The 15,435-nt window shown below is 43.0% G+C and overlaps 1 protein-coding gene across 1 annotated transcript; it reads right to left on the reverse strand.

The window, feature by feature from the left end:
- Positions 1-7,548: 7,548 nt before the first annotated feature.
- Positions 7,549-12,442, reverse strand: LOC113037479 (kunitz-type protease inhibitor 1-like). The gene is made up of 10 exons (XM_026194611.1): positions 11,966-12,442; positions 10,660-10,820; positions 10,199-10,340; positions 9,433-9,603; positions 9,318-9,353; positions 9,105-9,233; positions 8,953-9,003; positions 8,706-8,876; positions 8,144-8,206; positions 7,549-8,069 (listed from the first exon to the last, which is right to left on the reverse strand). The coding sequence occupies exons 1-10, from the start codon at positions 12,360-12,362 to the stop codon at positions 7,888-7,890; spliced, it is 1,503 nt and encodes a 500-aa protein (XP_026050396.1). The 5' UTR covers positions 12,363-12,442; the 3' UTR covers positions 7,549-7,887.
- Between the last annotated feature and the right edge of the window lie 2,993 nt (positions 12,443-15,435).

Genomic DNA, 15,435 nt, shown 5'->3' on the forward strand with positions numbered 1-15,435 from the left:
TCTATATTTGTTAAGTTATGCAGGCTTGTTTACACAACAAGGCTAAATAATTATATAAACTTTTCTCAATCTAAATAGTGTACTTTGGTAGAATTAAAAAAACAAGTGTAGTGCAGGTATATGATGATTTTTAGTGCTACTTTCATCTAGTTCTGATTGTGGTTCTGTCTTGGTTAAATCCCAAGTAGTCCTGATTTTGAACTGTTGTAGTCCTGTTTTAATTCTGGATCAGTTCTGGGTCTGGTTGAATTGGGGTTTAGTCCTCGTGTCTTGATGCAGCCCTGACCTTGTTCTGCCTTGCTGCTTAATTAAAAAACTAGTTTAAGGTGTCCTGCATATGTGATATATATTTTTCCCTATATGAAGTCATTCCTTTTTGAACAAAACTCAAAACAGAGCCTATTAATCTTTCAGTCATTTCTACCCCCCCCCCCCCCCCCCCCCCAAAAAAAAAAACAAACAAAAAAAACCCACATGCATACTACCCTTTTGGGATAAGCCCCAGGTGTTTCAAATGTCTGGCTCCGCCTCTGCTGTAGGGTCCCTTCATTCTTCGCATATCCGTGTCGATCCGAGTGTAAATCCCGAGGCTGAACGGCCTTTGTACAAGGCACACACACTTCTTGGCAGGGCAAAGCTATGAGCTAGAAAAATCCAGGCAGACAGCCTGTGTCTGTCCAACCAATCAGAGAGCTCCTTACATCCCAAGGTGTGGCTAATTTGCATTGCAACAGGATTTTTAAAATGAGTTGCTAATTCAAATGTTAATCCCTGAGCGAACAGGCAAGGGAAATGGATTTTGAAATGAAGAGTGGAATCATTTTGAAAATCAACTTATTAAATTGGAATTCAAAAATGGTTTTTGAAATGAGTTTTTTAAAAAGCATTTTGAAAATCAATTTATTAAATTGGAATTCGAAAATGTTTTTTGAAATTAGAGCAGGGCGATATGAACAAAAATATTTATCACGATATACATTTGAAAATTTGCGATAACGATATAACTGACGATATAATTGACACTAGACAAAATACTTTACAAGTCCACAACTTTATTAGTGCAAAAAACCCTATCAATGTATTTTCACTTAAACAAGCAGCTGTTTCTTATGTGCATTAAAGTTATATAAAAATGTAACAGTGCAAATGCAAATTCCTTGCTGACAGTTTAACCAAAAGGCATTTCCAGTGGAAATTGGCCGACATATCCTCAGCATAACCATGTATAATATCCACAAAACTTAAAAAGAGGTTATACAAACACAATACCATAATATTATGTTGAAGCGCAGTACGTATCACTCCGCGAGGCTCCTGCCTACGATAGCCGTAATGCTCCGACAATCCATCAAGCGGTGCCGGTTCGTAGCTTAGCAAAGTTGTACTAAAACATTTGACAGATTTTCCAGCGCCGTGTACCACATAAAATCGTTTCGAGGTCAGTAAACACAACCAGAATTCATACATTTTTCAGAAAAATCAAAGGATTGATTTTAAGTGTGACGTATTTTCCAAACAACACGGTAATAAGGACGGCCCGCTAGCATGCGCTACCAAAAATAGTGCTTTGTTGTGTATCTGACGGACGAAAGCTAAACCAGTTCCACACCACTGAAGTTGCAGCATTTTTACAAACCAATTCTGGTTCATCCGTTTCATTTAACGATCTGCTTTCGCTCTCATTCTGCGTCGCCGCCATGTGCGTATGTAAACATAAGCACTGCGCATGCGCGGTTTACCCATATTCTATTGCGAGATTTAATTTTCCTATCATTGCCCAAAATTACCCGGTATTACCGTGAACGGTATGATATAGCCCAGCCCTATTTGAAATTAGTTTTTTAAAAAGCATTTTGAAAATCAGTTTATTAAATTAGAATTCAAAAATGAATTTACAAATGCAGAATTTATTCTACAATTAATTATTTAAGCACAGAATTCTTTATTTCGATGCACGTGGCTCTTGTGGTCCTCCATACATTTCAACCATAAGACATCAAAATAAATGATTCAAGTAGTGATGGTAAATTTGATTCTTTTTACTGAATCAAGTTTTAATGAGTCACTCACCAAAGTGAATCGGATTTTTTGAGTCATTTGAGTCACTGAGTCAGTCGACCAGAGAGTGCAAAAAAATGCACATTTTCACTCAAACTTAATTTGTTTCTCTTTTCATGGAAATCCTACTACTAAGATGAATGATTCTAAAAGAAAACAACTATTTTATAGAGCAAAAAAGAGCAAAAACATTTCTAAAATTAAGCAATTTCCTATCAAAATTGCTTAATAAACATTTATTTATTTTTATTTTATTTTAATATATTTTTATTTTTTATTTTATTAGTATTTTCCTTAAATGTGTTAAATATATATTTTCTCATCTAAATGTCCACTGAGCTGTGAGCCAGGGGGCGGTAATGCGCCTTAACATTGGTTGCCAACCAAGAAGAAGAGGAAGCTGTGAGCCAGGAGGGAGGGGGTGAGTGGGTGGTCGTGTCCAAATTCATGGGCTGCATCCTCCTGAGGCCGCATTTGTAGACCGATTACATCACAGCGACGCGCCGAAGGCTGTCCAAATTCGTAGACTCCTCTGAATGCAGCCGACAAATGTGTCCTCCTTTTCCCCGAATTTGAAGGATGGGTCGGGTGTGTCCTTCGTGGCCTACCATATCCCAGAATTCATAGCGCGGCCCAGCCAAACTTCAGTTTCCAACAATGGCGGCCGCTACTAAGTTTTAAAATTACTCATACTAATCATTCTGGGTCACAAAATAAACTTTTGACATATTTTCAGGCGAGAAAGTAGTTGTGTAAACATCAAATATCTGCTCAATTTATCAAGATATCGCATATTTGCAAAAGTGCTTCGACGTTTTCGGAGACGTCTGCTACCCACCTGCTCGATAGCTAGCCGGGTGCTCGAGGGTTACTGATGCGGCCGAGAACAGCACAACTCCCGGCACATCATTTTCAGATCACCGCGGACTTTCGCTGCTCGGGTTAAACGTAATATATAAGTCACTTAGAGAACCTAAAAATGTTATTGTTGGGCTTTTTTCAGTGTTTTGTTTGTTCGTGAGTAAATCGGTTTGGCTGAGATTAAAGTTATTAGATTAGATTAGATAAAATACAACTTTATTAATCCCCCGGGTGGGTTCCTCCTTGGTTTTTACACAGCTGACTAAACGTCAAACAGAAAACTGATTAAACAGAAGTATGAGACAGTTGAGAATTTACGCCAGTGTCCTGTTATATTTTAGATAGCAAGGAGCAGACGGCTGAGTTTATTAAACTCTACCGAGACAGCAGTGACGCTAATCAGAAGGCTAGACCGTCCAATTTCACGGCCGTTTACTTCCAGCCTACCTGACCTTCTGAGGACCCGGCCCACGTAGACCGCGAAGGCTGGGTCCTCAGGAGGATGCAGCCCATGAATTTGTACACGATCAGTGAGTGATTTGTTCGCTCTATGATTCAGCACAGGAGGGAGGGGGTGAGCGAGTCCTGAGTGATTCGCTTACGATTCAGCACAGGAAGGGAGGGGTGAGTAGCTCAAATGTGCTGTTAGCATATTAGCAGAGTGATGCTACTGTGAACCGAGGAGCTATTTTCTTGATGTGAGCTTCTACTCAGGGTTTTTTCTTCCAGTTCAGAGCAGAAATTTTTTTGTTACGATACTGGATGTTGTGTTTTTCTCCACAATTTTAATTATAAGCTAGATACATTGCTGCTAACAGCAACAGGGATGAGTCAGTGAGTCAGTTGGGCTTGTGAATCATGATTCATGAGTCAGTAAAGTGATTCTCGAGTATTGAACGATTCGTTCATGATTCGCGCATCACTAGATTCAAGTGTTTGCTGGGAAATAAAGATAACAACACATCTAAATGCAGACTTTGAGGTTAAACAAAGTTAGTGCAAGGTTAAGAGAAAACACCTCAGGAAAGTACAGACCACTCATGAATACATAAAGAAATGAAAGAAGTGTGGTGTGAGCCAACAACAGAAATAAAAACAATGATTTAAAGAAATTGTTTGTGATTATGTAGCTTCTGTAAAAGACTTGAACCCAGCATGACCTGGACAAGGTGGATGGAGAGCAGGCGGGGACTGAGGAGTCAGTGAACACACCACAGAGTCACTGTGAAGCGACCTGGGCCCTATTTCAGGAAGCCGGTTTAGAAAACTCAGAGTGAAAAATGATACTCAGGGTTGAGTAACCCCGAACTGTCCAACTCGGAATATTCGGTTTCAGAAAGGCTGATAACAATTAGTTCAGTCAACGCGGAGTTGCTTTAACCCCAAGTTAAACGCGCGCACGAGGATACATAAAGTCCTGATTAGTGGAGCACAGATTAAGCGAGTCACCATGGAGACGGAGGGAAAGAAGGCGCGGTCAATGTATTTTACAGCGCTTGAGGCCGAAATTCTGATGGCAGCATATGCCGATAACATGCAAATTCCGCGGAAAAAAAGTAACACAGCCTCAGCTGCAAAAGAAAGGGAGCATGCATGGCAAAACAAAGCCGACAGAGTCAATGCGTGAGTGTTAATTTAAACATTGATCTAGGGATTTCCACCCATTTAACACGTTATTTTATTACATTTTATTTTATTTTTTATTTTATACATTTTATTTTGTGATGTGATGTGAGCGCAGGTGCAACCCAAACGTTCCTGGCAGCAAGTAAAAATGAAATATAAAAATATAGTCCAACCAGGTAAGGTGTAATTGTATTATGAGCCATAGTGCTTGGTCTGTTTGTCCGATGTAAATCAATTGCAGTTAGAGGCTACATTAATTTCCCCTCTGTAAGCACTAATTGAAATTATCTGAGCACATTACAAGTACATATTTGCTTACCCTGTATGCTCAAATGTGACCCGTTATAGCCAACAGAAAAAAAGCGGAGGCCCGAAAAACAGGTGGGGGTCCTCCACCACCACCACTCACAGAGGCTGAGCAGTTGGCTTCCACATTTGTGATAATGTTGGCAGCATCACATATGATCTTCACAGTGCAGAGAACACAAATTAGCATCCATTACTATAATGACATAATTTGTTAGTTTGAAATGCTACAGGGAACCATGTACCTGTACATTAATGCTGTGGAAAGACTTCCTGTTCACATAGTCTCCTTCATTTACTGAAGGAGCAATGATTGGAATGTGAGTGCCATCTATACAGCCAATCACGCCTGGGAACCGTGAGAATAAATGTAAAATTTAAGTAGTAGTTCAAGTATCACCACATCATGAATTAAGTTTTGGTCATCCTGATACCTGCAATTTTGTGGAATCCCTCTTTGATAAATCTTGTGGGTCTATGACCGGGGAACACCACAAACGAGTACAGGAGACGTTTCAGTGCAACTGTAACATTCCTGACTGCCCGACAGACGGTAGCCTTGGAAACGTGCTCAGCGTCACCAATATTATACAGAAAGCTCCCGTTTGCAAAAAACCGAAGTGCAATACAAATAATATGTACAGAACTGAGAGGATGTCCGCGATGTGTCACATGAGCAATATTAGGCCTGAGGATGTTATTCAAATAAATTATAGATTGTGCTGAAAAACTGTAACGTTCACACAGAAAATCATCAGGAAATGATAAAATGTCCAAACGCGCTCTAATCACTCTCTCCCGGCGGAGAGCTCTGCGGAGAATTTGGGCTTCAACATCTACTGGCTCTTCAAGGAAGGAGCACGCCATGTCTGACACTTCCTACAGTCAGGTTTCCGACAAAGAGGCGGAGAAGGTCAGGGTTAGTTGAAGTAAACCTGCTAGGGGGCAGGTTAGCTTCACGGAGTGTGTCGTCATAGTAACTCACTCAGAATTAATCTAAACTCGCTTTGTGAAACCGAAAACCCAGAGTTTTCGTTAACTCAGGGTATACTTACTCAGAGTTTGCACTAAACCGGCTTTCTGAAATAGGGCCCAGGGGTCCGTTCTTCGTACCGCTTACTACATCCAAGATCAAATGACACATCCAAGATCATCGTGGCAACTTTGAGCTCGCTATTCCGGTTCTCCGAACACACCTGTTGTTGACGATTAGTACAGCTGGATGAAGTAATGTGAGATCACTGGGTGGCTTAACAGGGGCTACGCATCATCGCATTGATCGGCAACCCTTTGATTGGTCGGCGAATCAAACGGTTGATTCTTGCTCAATCAAGAGCAAGAATTCTTGATTGAGGGATTTCAGGAGTTTCAGAGTTTAATTAAAACGCAAGGGAACACTGCAAAGGCTGCAAAAGCAAGGAGAGAGGGCTGGCAGAAAGTTGCTGACAAATTAAACTCGTAAGTAATTTATTATATTATATTACATTATATCATATTATATTATATCATATTATATTATATTATATCCTCTTTCACATTAGAGCCACAACAGGACCCACTAGAACATGTGAACAAGTAAAAGTGAAATATAACAATATTCTACAGCATGGTAATATTTATCACTTATATTGCTTTTAGTCTCTTGGAAAGAGACCCTGAAATAATCTGTTTGTTTGTTTATAACAGCAACCAAGAAAAGGGCAGAGCAAAAAAGGACAGGTGGTGGTCCTGCACCCCCTCGTCACACCCCGGCAGAGGAGCTGGCCCTAGGGTTGAATGCCACCAGACCCATTGTTGAGGGCATCCCTGGGGGCAGCTCTTCCTTAGACCAGCAGCCGGGGTGCAGTAGCAGCAGCACCTTCATAACTGGTAAATGAGCTCATAATTCTATTTGTACAATGTAAAATATTTGGTTGTTGCCTTAATTAAAATGCTTTTTGTACTTTGACATTTATTGACATCGTGGGTTTTTTTGTGTGTAGTTTTACATAACACTCCATCACTTTTACCTGTTCCCATGCAAGGGGTGACTGAAGCATGCACAGTAAGTTGGGAGATATATATATATATAAATAAATAAATAAAAAGGATCCTGTCTATCCCGCAATATACGCTGAATTCTGAAAACTCTCCTTATCAATCTTGCACCTTCCGCAATGGGTTGCTCTCGTACAAACGGACAGGACATGGCTGCGACAGACTTCCCAAATCCGCCTTCGCTTTTATAGCCGTGGTCTCTCATCTTAATTACACGAAGTAATTTACTATTACTGCTCTAAAATATGAATTACATCTGAAATAATCAAATACATGGAATGGAATGATTAATAGTACATTTCCCTTCTTTTAGGAAATGACCTGTATGTATCTGTATGAAATCAATAAAAGAATCAAATACTGCATTATCTTTAGTTACATTGATAATATTTATTTATGGAAAAACAGTGGAAAAATATCGCTGTTGCTTTCGTATAAATGAAGCGGACATACCTGAGTGGCCGCGATCTAATCCAGTTTACATAAAGTAAGCCTGCTCCCAAGCAGGTTTACGCTTACGGATCAGTTGCTATGACAGCAAGTCCCAGATGAGCTTCGGAGAACCGAACGATCCAAGATCACGCGAAATCATCAACAATCAAATCCAGCTAACTTACTTAGCGAGGTACGAAGAACGAACCCCTGTTTAGCACCTCACAGTAAGCAGGAAGTTTGTTTTCAAAATAAAGATCACTTTTTGTTATGTCCAAACTTTATTACTACTTTCAAACTTTTATTAAAACTTTATAAGAGCAGAAGTTAAAAACCTGAGACCAACTTGGTATTTACATGAAAACTAATAAAACCTGAGACCCAGACGCTGAATTCATAAATACTGAAACACAAAGAGTAGTAAAGACGCCGCGGACAGGAAACTGACATCACCACAGAACTCCAGCGTCCCCAATAATCAATCATGAAAACAGCTGAGAAATACATTTAAAGGACACTTAAATCAAAACAAGGCAGCCGATCGTCACGGTAACGGCACGGCTGACGTCACATGGGCTTGGTGGTGCTGTTATAAACAGACGTCTCCTCCTTGGACAGTGCTTCGTGGGTGGGGCCCGTGTTGACGGGCCTGTGTGTGCGCCTCTTGCGGGCCCTCAGGAAGCAGTAGGCCAGGATGGCCAGCAGAGACAAGATGGCCACCGACAGGATCACGGCGAGCGTGATGGAACCTGTGGAGGAGGACAGTGAGGTCATGTCCTGTTTGTACTGTAGAACAGTTGAAAGCTGAGGTTAAATCTCTCACTTGAGTCGTCGTCTACTTCCTTGTCGAAGCGCTCAAACAAACCTCTGGCGAACACATCGTTCTCTGCAGGGAAAGAAGAAAAAGCAGCAGTGAGTTCCAAAACTCATAAGCGGGTGAGCCGCTCTCTCTTCCCGTTTCCTTATCTGGAAGTCAGCGAGTTTTATGAAGTTCTGCCGGAGTGCTTACATTTCTGTGCTTCAGCACAAACTGCGTCAGGTTAGCGAGAAGACGTCTGAATGACATTGTCACAGAGTCATGTGACTGCAGTGTATGTGAGCAGTTTCTGTGTGTGGAGCTCATCTCATGAGTGAAGGGTCCTAACGTTTGATTTCCCACAGACAAAAAAATCCCAATTTTTACGTTTGTGTTAGCTGGTAGCCAAGGCAACGCCACCTTCAGCCGGCCAATAGAAGCCGCTCCCGTGCTTAGCGAGACGCTCACTTTCTTTAAGTCAGAGCGTTGCAGTGTGGGTGACGCTCAGGTTGGGTTGATCTTTAATCTGCTGGAAAGCCAGCGCTCTGTTATGAAGATTAAGTGTTTGTGTGTGCGAATGTGTGTGTACCGCCGACTTCTTTGCAGTACTCTCTGCATGTCTGATCGTCTGGAAAGTTGTTTTCGTTCCCGTCACAGCCACCGTAGGTGAACTCGTGACACTTCTGGTCCAGGGGGTCATAGTACCAGCCGGGGAATTTGGCCCGGCACGGACCGGTGCGGGGAGGCTCCGTGCACTGAACTGAGGGGGGAGGGGTTAATTAGCATGTAGCTTGTTAGCTTTGAGTATTTCTTTAACAAAGAAAATTAAAACAAACCTTTCTTCTTGTTCACATCAATGTCCAGAAGAAGGCTCAAGGTCTGATTCACTGAGGAGGAGGAGGAAGGTCAGCTACACTCAGTGTGTGTGTGTGTGTGTGTGTGTGTGTGTGTGTGTGTGTGTGTGTGTGTGTGTGTGTGTGTGTGTTACATTGGTGGCACTGGCTCTCGTCTGATCCGTCGCTGCACTGCTTCACGTTGTCACACTCCATACTTCTGTCCAGGCAGCAGCCGTTGCCACAGGTTAGCTGATCAGGACCGCACGGCGAGCTGCACACCTCTTAAAACACACACACACGCACACACACTGAGCATCCTGGTTGTACTGTGGAGCAGAGATGAAGAGGTGCGCTGTGGGACTGACCTGCAGCGGGCAGAGTAACACTCCTCTGCGATGACACTGTGGACAAAAATACAGAAACAGTGTTACAATAAAGGTGTGTGTCTGTGTTCATGTGTACATGTGTGCGTGTGTGTACCTGTGACTCCTCTGCAGGCAGACAGACACTCTTGTTCAGACAGGAAGTTGTTCTCGTTTCCTATACAGCCTCCGAACACAAACATCTCACAGACGCCCTTTGTGATGTTGTAACGCCAGCGAGTAAATTTTGCGCGGCACGGCCCGACCTTCACCGGAGCCTGACAGTATGCTGAGGGCGAGGACAGCGTCAGTTACATCACTTCCTGTCAGACTTTTACCTACAGAAATACAGCTGACTGCAGTGCTGAAAACAAACAGGGTGTGCCACTGTGACAACACTTGCACCATTTACTGTTTTGCAAACTCCCATTTTACGGTTTTAAAGCCCGACTCTGGTCAGAGCTGCGATCAATACAGACTCAGTGAATCACGTGACCCTGAAATCAGCTGAAAGGAAGATGTCAAATAGAATTACGTCAAGTTTCTGCTGTGAGTGTGGGGGCGTCCTCTGAGCGTGCATGAGTCAGGTAATCCAGTCTGACCAGTTTAAGAGGAGCGAGAAAACAAACACCATTCCCTCCACCAATTAGCTGACTCTGCTTCTACCACACCGTTTAACTGATCAATAACACAGTGATTCAGCCATCAGCTGATCGATAAAGTGACGATAAGTGAAGACTTCAGACCCAATAAAGTCAGACTGAGATGAAACAAACTAAACGTCCTCAAAACCTAAAATTGACCAAATTCTCTATTGACTCTGGCACAGGGCTCTGCACATGCTACAGACTTATTGTTGGAATACATATCCCATGAGCACTCACAGCTGGTCTGTTGTGGGTTAAGAACGAGGACTGTGACCTTGGCATCATCTGATTTGCCGTTGGAGTCGTTGACCGTCAGCTTGAAGACATACGAGCCTGTCTGCAGGTTGGAGAGCTGCACCTGGTCAGGATAATTGGTCTCCTGCAGAAGCCCATTCAAAAATAACAGCATTTAAAAGTGAAATGAGCTGGACTCAGTCACAGCTGAATGCTGCAGAGGGACGCTGAAGAACAATTACATTCACCTGGACACACCTGCACAGACACAAGTCCTTATTTTAACTTCCAAAAACCAAGGCAGAGTGAAAACTGGACAGATTGTGAATGAGATTTGGTGGGCTGGAAGCTGCTCTGCTGAATTTTATATTCAAAGTAGTGGATACAGTGAACTACCCGTCTGTCTCCAGGTGAAGTCTCCCTGTAACACAGAAGCCCCCACCCCCGTGCTGCAGCACCTGTACCTCTATCTTTACACTGCTGTCTCCTCTCTCCAGACTCCAGCGGTAGTCTTTAATTTTTGCGCCGCTCAGCGCCACACTCTCAGTGCCGTTGAGCATCACAGTCTCTCCAGGCTGAATGGTGACATCACGGCCTGCGTTGGCGACGGGCGGATGCTTCTTACCTGGAGACAGAGTGAGGGGGAGCTGAAGTCAGATGGATTCTGAGACAGGGTCAGAGATCACGTGCATAGAGAGGAAGCGCAGCCTGAAATGATAATAATAATGGATTGCATATATAGCGCTTTTCGAGACCCTCAAAGTGCTTTACAATTCCACTATTCATTCACTCTCACATTCACACACTGGTGGAGGCAAGCTACAGTTGTAGCCACAGCTGCCCTGGGCAGACTGACAGAAGCGAGGCTGCCAATCAAGTGAGGTGGGGGCCGGCCCGGCCAACACCAGTAGGCGGTAGGTGTCCAAGGACACAACGACCAAGACAGACAGAGCACTGGCGAGGCGTTAGTCCCACAGTTACGATGGAGGTGAGCTGGTCACAGCGTTGTGCCGGTGGCTTCAGCCACAGATAACAGGCGTCTGTGCCGTGGTTATCTGTCAGCGTGGAGGGAACATGTGACATCCTGTAACACTTAATCAGCTGATCACGGCGGTCTGAGAGAACGAAGCTGCAGATCATCTTTAACCCGCTCCTCACACAGCAGAGGAACACGCCGTCTACGCGACAGCTGCTCTTCAAAAACATTAAACAGAAGCTGTGTCCCAAAACCTAGGCCACGTCCTTCGGAGGACCCGGCCTTCGCAGTCTATGTGGGCCGGTGTTCTGGGAGTCCATCCTACCTGAAAAAACATCCTACACAATGTTTCTGTGCAGACACAGTGCATGCGCACAACACCAAACACAGAATTAACTCCTTTTTCTCTCACCCATCCAGAATACTTCTTAAGGTTATGGTTAGGATTATGGTTAGGGGTAGGGTTAGGTTTAGTCCCAAGTCACCCTCAAATTATAATGCGGGTAGGACGTTTTGTCAGAGTAGGATAGTTTCTCAGAACACCCGGTCCTGCTCCGACGAACAGGCGTGTGTGTTCTGACCTGGCGACCCTGTCGGGCTCCGAGTCTGCCCACCGACCTCCCTGCTGACACACTTGGGCCCACAGCCAATCACCCGCCTCCATCCCTCCTCTTGCCTGCATCTTCACCCCCCTGCACATGCTCAGACCTCTCTCAGCCTCCGAGAGTCCTTCTGATCCTGTTCACTGAGCAGAACTGACATCACGGAGAGTCAGTAAGCCTGAAAGTACTCACCTTCTTTCTGGGGGGCTGCCAGGTACTTCCGGTACACGGCGTCTCTGACGTAGCTCTTGTACCCGCTCTGGGTCACGAACCTGCACGCGAACCGATTCCTACGCACGCAGTTGAACAGCACGCACGTGCGGTTCTCCTCTCCGGGGACGCTCGGCTCCAGCAACGCCAGGTTGCAGTGCACTTGCCCGCAACACGCGCGCTTGCACTCGAGCTCGGAGTAGAAGCTCGCGGTGGCCAACATGACCGCGCCCTGCTTCACCGCGTCCTCCGCGTACAGCACGAAGTCCTCGTGCCCGCGCCGGAACTCGTCCTCACAGTGCGGGTCCACCGCCCCCCCGGACCGCAAGAGCGCGAAAACGAGGAGGAGGAGGGGGGAGGAAGAGGAGCGCGTGGACATGTCCGTCTGCGGTCAGTCTACGCGCGAGGAGGAAAAGACGCTCAGCTCCGATGTACCTCCTCAGGTGTGTCTCACCTGCTCTCTGACAGGAAGACAAACACCTCGCCCCGCCCCCACACAGGTGATTCTGACGCGCCGCTGACGTCAACAACAACAACAGGTGAATTTATGGATCCGACAGGAGAGCGTGAAAAACATCACACATTCAAAGATAAGTAAGGGTGATCCCACTAAGCCCAGCGTCACAGACTCTCACACAGACGTCACTCTGTCTGTGACGCTGGGTTTAAGAAACAAGAGCTCAGTTAAAAACATGTTTATCGCCATCTTCTGTTAGTACGGAGCATGTGGTTGGCTAACAGACTCATATTAGTTTATGTTAGCTAACTAGTGACAGAACCAATAGCTCAGAGGAAACTAAACATCAGAGTACGAGGATCACTGTAGTGCTGCAGCAGTGAGGCGTTAAACCAGGATATACTGTACACTTTACCTTCTGTGGCAGGAAGTGTCTGTTCGCTGTTTGGCTAGCTACATGGTTATGGTTGGGTGTTAGCCTAATTAGTTGTGATGTTTGCGTTTGTAAAGCACTTTATGAGGACTGTGGAGCAGAGCGCGGATTTATCACTAATCAGTAAAATCGTTTCTAAATCAAGTACTGATTAATCAGTGCAGTACGATCAGTCAGCATTTCACACTCTAACCAGCAGGGGCACTGCAGCAACACCTGAAGCGGGCCAATGAGAGGCGCAGCCGGAAGTTAAAAGGCAGATGGTTTATGTGATTTTTACTGATTATTTGTGATTTGGATGATTTTCAGGTAAAGGAACGGAGTTTTGGTGGAGTGTGTTTTTTTTCCCCCCCATCTCACTTGATTGCTTCGCCAAACTCTATTCAGAAAAGATCAGATTTCAGTTAAACGTGATCAACTGAGCTCTGTGATCTAAGATAGCTTTTATAGTTTTGGATGAAGCAGCAGGATTCCTACTTTAATTCAGCTCACTCTGAAACCGACATGGAGAAAGGTTTCTTAGTACAAAGCGCTGATGAAGATGTGATGATGCTAATGTTTTGATCCACTTTGAACGAGCAGAATTTGACGTTTCTATGAGCAGGTTTGGCAGGTCAGAGTTCAGGTGAGTTTCACCTTTTTTCACTTACAAATACTGATGTTGACTTTAAGTGATAATAAAAGCCGACAAGAGCAGGAACCTGTTTAACAGTTTTTTGCCTGCTAATGATTTAATTGAGATTACAGTTTAAAATGTTAAATATGTTTATTTAAAAATAGAAAAATAATAAAATTTTCACTTTTAAATATCTCAAATAAAATGCATCTTTCTGACACTTCAATTATAGTTTTATTAATTGTTTTTATCACTTTGACCTCTGACCTGCATGACATTTGATTGGTTGGTGGCTGTGTTACAGTTTTACTGTTTTAAAAAATGAAAAGTGTTTTTGTTTGGAGTTATGAAGCCTGGCAGGACTCATCTTCATTGCTCTGGCTCTGACCTGTAAATGATTTTATTTCAGTTTAGTTTTCCAATAGTACAGTGAAATTGTAAGACTGTCCCGCGTCAGCACTACGGCTGTGTCCCAATTAAGAGACCGCACGCTTGAAGTACGCGCACTACGCGTACTACGTACGGTGCGTACTATAAGTACGAGAAGTGCAGAAGTGAGAGGATTGTGAAATGGGACGGTCTAGCCTTCATGGCGCTGTTCAGGTTGCCTAGAAACGTTACATACAGCATTGTGTGACAGAAATGAAGGAGAAAAAATGTTTTTTTGTTAGTTCATTTTTGTCATGACATCACTGTGATTAGTTGAGTATCTGAGGCTGAGACCACGGGACTGTAAAACATGATTGTTGGGCTTCATTTCTGTGTGAACAGTCATTTCAAGATTAAATAACAATTAGCTAATGTTGTTCATGAGACTAAAATCATCTCACTGTGGTAATGTAAATATAATATGGCCAATATTATATGTATTGTCAGATTATTATATATATATATATATATATATATATATATATATATATATATATATATATATATTACAGCAGTGAGCTTGAACTCTGGGTCAAAGATTCAAGTTGCAGTTATTTATATTTCCTGTCACCTAAAATCTTCACTCAAAGACAAGCATTTTTGACAGTGTATGTACAGATGTATTATACATAAGAGACAAATATTGTTCGTTTAATTTGTTGGCATTATTACATTTGGCTCAATGCTTACATATATGTGTAAAAACAAAATGTAGGAGCTATGAAAACTGTTGCTGATAGAATGAAGAGTAGACTGATATATTAAATATTCCTTTATTGGGTGAGAAAATCAGACCATGTCATAACTGCTTTAAGTCATACAGAATAGATATCAGAGCCTTAAACAGGCTGGCTTCTGCTAAATGGGTCAAACTGGGCAGAAAGTCTACAAACACATAACATCCTTATAGAATATGATGTAACACTATTGTCAGGGGTTAGACACTTTTTCAAACACAAGTAAGTGAAATAAGACACTGCAGACCGACTCAGAGTTTAAGAACGTGTACACGGGTGAATGCCTCTGAGAAGACAGACACACCGAGTACAGGCTGCTTGCTTTATTTATAAGGCAAAAAATGGGTAACAGTACTTCCTCTTTTACCAGAAAAGAGGAGAGTTCAGACATAAAGTTCAGACATAAAGTTCAGACATAGAGTCAGCTTATCTGATCTTTCACACACTAAAATAAGAATACAGAAATATATCATGCTTATCTGATCTTTCACGCTTAAAGTAAGGATACAGAAATATATCATGTCTTGTCAAAACATCTTAAACACTTAAGCAAGGAATGCATTGTGTTCTCTTTTAACAATAAGCTTGGTTATGTGAAAATATATGAACACTCGGTTATAAGGCATACTTGGTTATATTGCATTTGAATAAAAAGCATATTTGTTTTTACTTGATTACACTCAATGATTTGTATTTAATAAAAATCCTCTGACATTCCCTCCTGATGTTAATATATTTCACATGTTTAAAATGTATACAACAATTGTCTGTGAAGGTTAT

This window comes from Astatotilapia calliptera, chromosome 15 (genome assembly GCF_900246225.1).
Source record: "Astatotilapia calliptera chromosome 15, fAstCal1.2, whole genome shotgun sequence".
NCBI lineage: Eukaryota > Metazoa > Chordata > Actinopteri > Cichliformes > Cichlidae > Astatotilapia > Astatotilapia calliptera.